Source organism: Macadamia integrifolia, chromosome 14 (genome assembly GCF_013358625.1).
Source record: "Macadamia integrifolia cultivar HAES 741 chromosome 14, SCU_Mint_v3, whole genome shotgun sequence".
Taxonomy (NCBI): domain Eukaryota; kingdom Viridiplantae; phylum Streptophyta; class Magnoliopsida; order Proteales; family Proteaceae; genus Macadamia; species Macadamia integrifolia.
Window position 1 is genome coordinate 23847110 of NC_056570.1, and position 5079 is coordinate 23852188.

The window sequence follows — 5079 nt, forward strand, 5'->3', positions numbered from 1 at the left end:
ATCTGTCCAGAACCGCCAAAACATTACCACGACGTCTATTATTAGACCAGGTGAATTTCCTCCCCGATGATGGCACTTGGGCCATCCCACAAGCATCCACCAGAGCACCAAACTCAGCAGCTGAACCCATACTAAAATTCCCTGGCCCCCTTTTTTCATGGGAGAACAAAGTCGCATTAAAATCCCCAATTATAGCCCAAGGAAGAAGAGGCTGGGGGAGATCAGCCACTAGCTTCAACCACAGATCCCTTCTTCCTACTCTAAAGCTGCTGGCATGAATGAAAGAAATCTGGAACCTTTTCAATTCCCACTTAATAATGATCGAAATGTGCTGCTCAGACTCAGAGACAACATCTGGGGTGTTCAAATTTCTCTTCCATAAAATCCACAAATTAGAGGGTTTCCCTACTCTACAATTGTAAATGAAAGAACTATTGAATCCCAATTTATTAAAAAATAAGTTTGGAAAAGCACTTACCTCAATCATCGGCTCTGCTATACATAAAATGTCCGGAGCTCTATCCTTAATAAACTGTCGTAAGGCATTCCTGCCTGCCGCCTTCTTAATTCCTCTGATGTTCCAGAAGAAAACCTTCATGAACAGTTACATGGAGGCAGAGTAGTGAGCAGCCTCATCATTCTGCTCTGTCTCAGAAACGTGCTTACCAAGTCTATCCGACCCTTCAACACGCTGCATGATCATATCTATTTCTTCCACTTCCTTATGATGAATAACTACTCGGCCTTCCACCAGGCACGATTGAGAAAGCTCAGTCAAATTATTCTCAACCCCCTCCCAAACTTGGCCCCTGCCACTCTTTCCCCCTCTGCCACCCCTACCACCTGGTTTGTAATTAATTTTGCGCCGTGGTCGTAAAGCACGTACCATTTGAGAGTACTCCCTCTGTGTCTGAGGTTCCCTGACCTGAATATCACCCTCCCTGTGATCGCTCTCCTCACCTGATGCCTGCGATTCATTCTCAGACGGGTTAGAAGACCGGGTCGACCCAAGGACATCCACGTCCAAAGTATTATCCACTCTCTGCCCAACACCCATCGGATCCACCCCAGCCATAGCATTGTGAGGAATATTCTCAGTTGGGAAATATTCTTCACCATTTAAGTCCACCACTAAATCTTGGCACTTAAGGTAGCCCTCCACGTTTGGCTCATTACTGATTTGGGAAGTATTCCCATTTGCTGCATCTACCATTCTGGTAGGAGACCGCATATTCCTTTCCTTTTGTGAAAGATTGTCATCCCTGCCAGCTTCGTGACCACCGCCAACCTTATGAGAAGGCTGCTCCACTGCAATTTTCCCCACCGTTTTACCTCTACATTGGTTCGCATGATGTCCCAGTTTTTTGCACGAGAAGCATCGAACCATATTGTCTTCGTAGACGATTCGCTGATTGAAGCAGAATATCGTCTCCTTTCCCGGTTGTCTTCGTTCCACTTGCATCTCCTCAACTCTAACGCCATTGAGCTCCATCTCAACTAGGACTCTTGCATAATTACCCATCGTTGCTTTTAATGTTTTATTGTCCAGGGCGACAGGCCTTCCTGCTACCTTTGCCATGGTCAATAGGATTCTCTCATGCCAATACTCCATGGGAAGCTCAGGGAATCGGATCCAAACGAGCTTAGTGTGAGAGTAAGTATCATTAATATTAAAATCTGGGCGCCATCTCTGAAAGCGAATAATTTGTCCCCCTACTTTGATCGGTCCTCTCCTCCATATTGAGGCCATATCTCCCTCCTTCTCAAAACGAAATAGAATAAAACCCTTCCCTAGGGGAGAAAGGTTCACGTTCCCCTTTAGCCTCCAACTTGCAACCACCTCGCACCTTATATCATCCATAGATACAAATCTGAAGTTTACTTTGCCTATCAGCGCAAAGGAAAAAGTCTCCAGTTTCTCTTCATACGCTTCCTGTGGAATCACTACCCTCGTCAGAGATCCAACACGAATCGGATTTGGGAGATCCTCCACGTCAGGGAGGGTCTTCTTTGTCACCGTAGCATAAGATTTGCGGGTTTTCCGATCCACTGGCTGTCCATCTTCATTATTTCTCTCATCCTCCCTCTCCTCCCCTTGCTCCACCGCAGTAACCACATCAGGAGTGGAGGGACACGCAGGGCGCAAAAATTCCGTGATCAATAGTTGTTTGCCTCTTTCCGGCAGCCTGCCATCGTTTCTTTCCCCTGTCAGGCAGGTCGCTCTATCTCCTTCACCCATCACAAGCCCCAGACAGATCCGAAAACCTCTCTTCCAGAGGATTCAATCACCTGCCAAACATGAGCCTCTCATAGGAACTCGCCCGGCCAGGTCCTCTTTGTCTTCCCCCCGGTTCTTTGCCGGAAAACGATCCCGGTCGGCCTCAAAGAATCTCGAGCGTGTCTCTCAATCCTTCGATGAAAACCTCCTCCGTCTTCTCCAAAAAGGAAGATCGCTGCTGCGTCTGTGCTCCTAGAGAATCATTTTCCCGATCGGATCTGTTTTCTCTCCCTGATCAGAGGAAACCCGATCGGATCTGTTATCTCTCCTCCAAAAGGAAGATCGCTTCTCCGAAAGGAAGAACGCTGCTCTCCGATCGGATCTGACGGAGACCGCCCTTCAGATCTTCAGTCTGACGCTGCTCTCCGATCGGATTCTTCAGATCTTTGGGATGAAAGAAATAAGGAAACGATGCTCTCCGATCGCTGCTCTCCGATCGGAGTCTTCAGATCTTCAGTCCGATCGCTGCTCTCCGACGCTGTTCCGTGGATCTTCAGTCCGATCGCTGCTCTCCGACGCTGCTCTCCGACGCTGCTCCGTGGATCTTCCGACAGTCTGTGTCCGATCTAATGATAGAGTGATCGGACACAGATCACTGGATCTTCCGACGCTGCCGTGGATCGGACACAGATCACTGGATCTGTGTCTGATCTCCGACGCTGCTCCGTGGATCTTCCGACAGTCTGCTTCCGACGCTGCTCTCAACTCCCACACAGATGATCTACTCTCTCTCTCTCTCTCTCTCTCTAAGAGAGAGAGACTCTCAAACCTGCAAGAGAAAAGAATAACTTCCTCCCTCCATACCATAATCGAGTATGAACAATTCAAGAAAATGTGGTCAATAGATTCAGATTCTGCATGGCATAAATCACATCTTGAGACCAGTGAGATAGCACGTGCTCTTACCTTATCATTCGTAGGGATTCTGCCGTGAGCCACCCTCCACCCAAATACTGAGGCTCGAGGAGTGATCCCTTTTGCCCATATAATATTATACCAAGGGACCTTCACCAATTTAGACTGGAGATCCTCCCATGCAGAGTAAACTGAGAAAAGCGTAGATTGGGTCAAATCCCAGACTCGCCTATCACACTGTGAAACCGAAGGCAAAGGGAATTTCAGAATTTGATCTAGGATGGATTGTAGGAGAGGAGATGCTACCTACGGAAGGTCCCACTGCCCATTATTTATAAAATCAGCAACCTTTGACTCCATTGAATAATCTCTACCCAACTCTACAATGTCGCTAATTGAATTTTCTGATAGCCATCGATTAGACCAGAAGGAGATATCAAATGAATTGCCCAAAATCCACCTTTCATGAGAAGCAAAAAAATCCTAGACTTTTTTAATACCTGGCCAAATAGAGGACCGAACATAGGATTTTTTGGGTGCTCCAGACAGCATAAGGAACTGACCTCTCAGGAATGATGCAGCCAGCGACTTATCCGACTTAATGCCAATTTAGCAAGCATTGCCAAATTAACCTCCCGCAACCTTCTAATTCCAAGACCACCTTCATCCTTAGGGCGGCAAACATCAGGCCACTTCACAGATATGGACTTTGAAGACTCTGCTTCACCCGTCCAGATGAAATTTCTGATCCATCTTTCCATAAGAGTTATAGATGAAGATGGCCAGAGGTAAATAGCAAAATTGTGAATGGGAATGCTCCCTATCACCGATTTCACCAGCTCCACTCAACCAGCCATGGATAACATTTTGCCCTTCCACTCAGATAATCTACTTTTAAACTTATCTACCAAAGGCAAAATCAGATATTGCTTTACACTCCCTTTAAAAATTTCCACACCCAAGTATCAGGTTGGAAAATTGCATTCAGGGATAGCCATGACCTGTTTGATCTGCTGCTTTCGCTGAGGGGGAATTTTCCCAAGGAACATCTTACTTTTTTCCATACTAATTACTTGACCAGAATATGCTTGATACTTGTCTAGAAATCTTCAAAGCTGCTTGAACCCTCGAAGATTAGCATTAATAAAGACAAAAATATCATCAATATATATCAAATGAGAGGGAGTGAAAACCTTCCTGGGGCCCCGCAAAGGGCTGATCTTCTTCTCCATCATGAGTTTTCGAAGGCCACGGCAAAGAACTTCCTCTGCAATGTAAATAGAATGGGAGATAGAGGGTCTCCTTGCCAAAGGCCTCTCTCAACCCCAAAAAATCCAACCGGGCCACCATTAACCAGAACAGACAGACGAGTAGATACAAAAATCTGATGCAACCGATCAATAAGAATCTGGGAGAAACCAAACTTGAGCATAATGTCAAACAAAAAAGCCCAATCCAGCGTATCGTACGCCTTCTGAATATCTAATTTTAATGCCAATCGTCCACCAAATGTCTTGGAATGCATTAAATTGGTTAATTTAGAGGCCATACAAATATTTGACGAGATGATTTTACCTTTCTGGAACGCACCTTGTTCCTCCGAAATAATCCTAGGCAGCAAAGTAGAGATACACATTGCCAAAATTTTTGGAATAATCTTGAAAACAAAATTTCCAAGACAAATTGGCCGAAACTAAGTAACCATGTTTGCTCCAGCCACCGTAGGAATTAATGTCAAGAAGTTAGAATTAATACCCTTTGTAATGATCCCTTCTGCGAAAAAATTTTGCACTGCTGCACCAACATCCGGCCCCACTATACTCCAGCAAGTGCGAAAGAAACTCCCTGGAAAGTCATCAGGACCAGGGGAGCTTGTTGGATCTAGATCAAAGACTGCTGTCTTAATCTCATCCATCGAAGGAGAAGCTACGAGCGCCACGTTGTCC

At 45.7% G+C, this 5079-nt stretch overlaps 1 protein-coding gene across 1 annotated transcript; it reads right to left on the reverse strand.

Annotated features, from left to right (window-relative positions):
* Positions 1-279: 279 nt before the first annotated feature.
* On the reverse strand, positions 280-2239 carry LOC122061879. The gene is made up of 2 exons (XM_042625405.1): positions 479-2239; positions 280-373 (listed from the first exon to the last, which is right to left on the reverse strand). The coding sequence occupies exon 1, from the start codon at positions 2237-2239 to the stop codon at positions 605-607; it is 1635 nt and encodes a 544-aa protein (XP_042481339.1). The 3' UTR covers positions 280-373; positions 479-604.
* Between the last annotated feature and the right edge of the window lie 2840 nt (positions 2240-5079).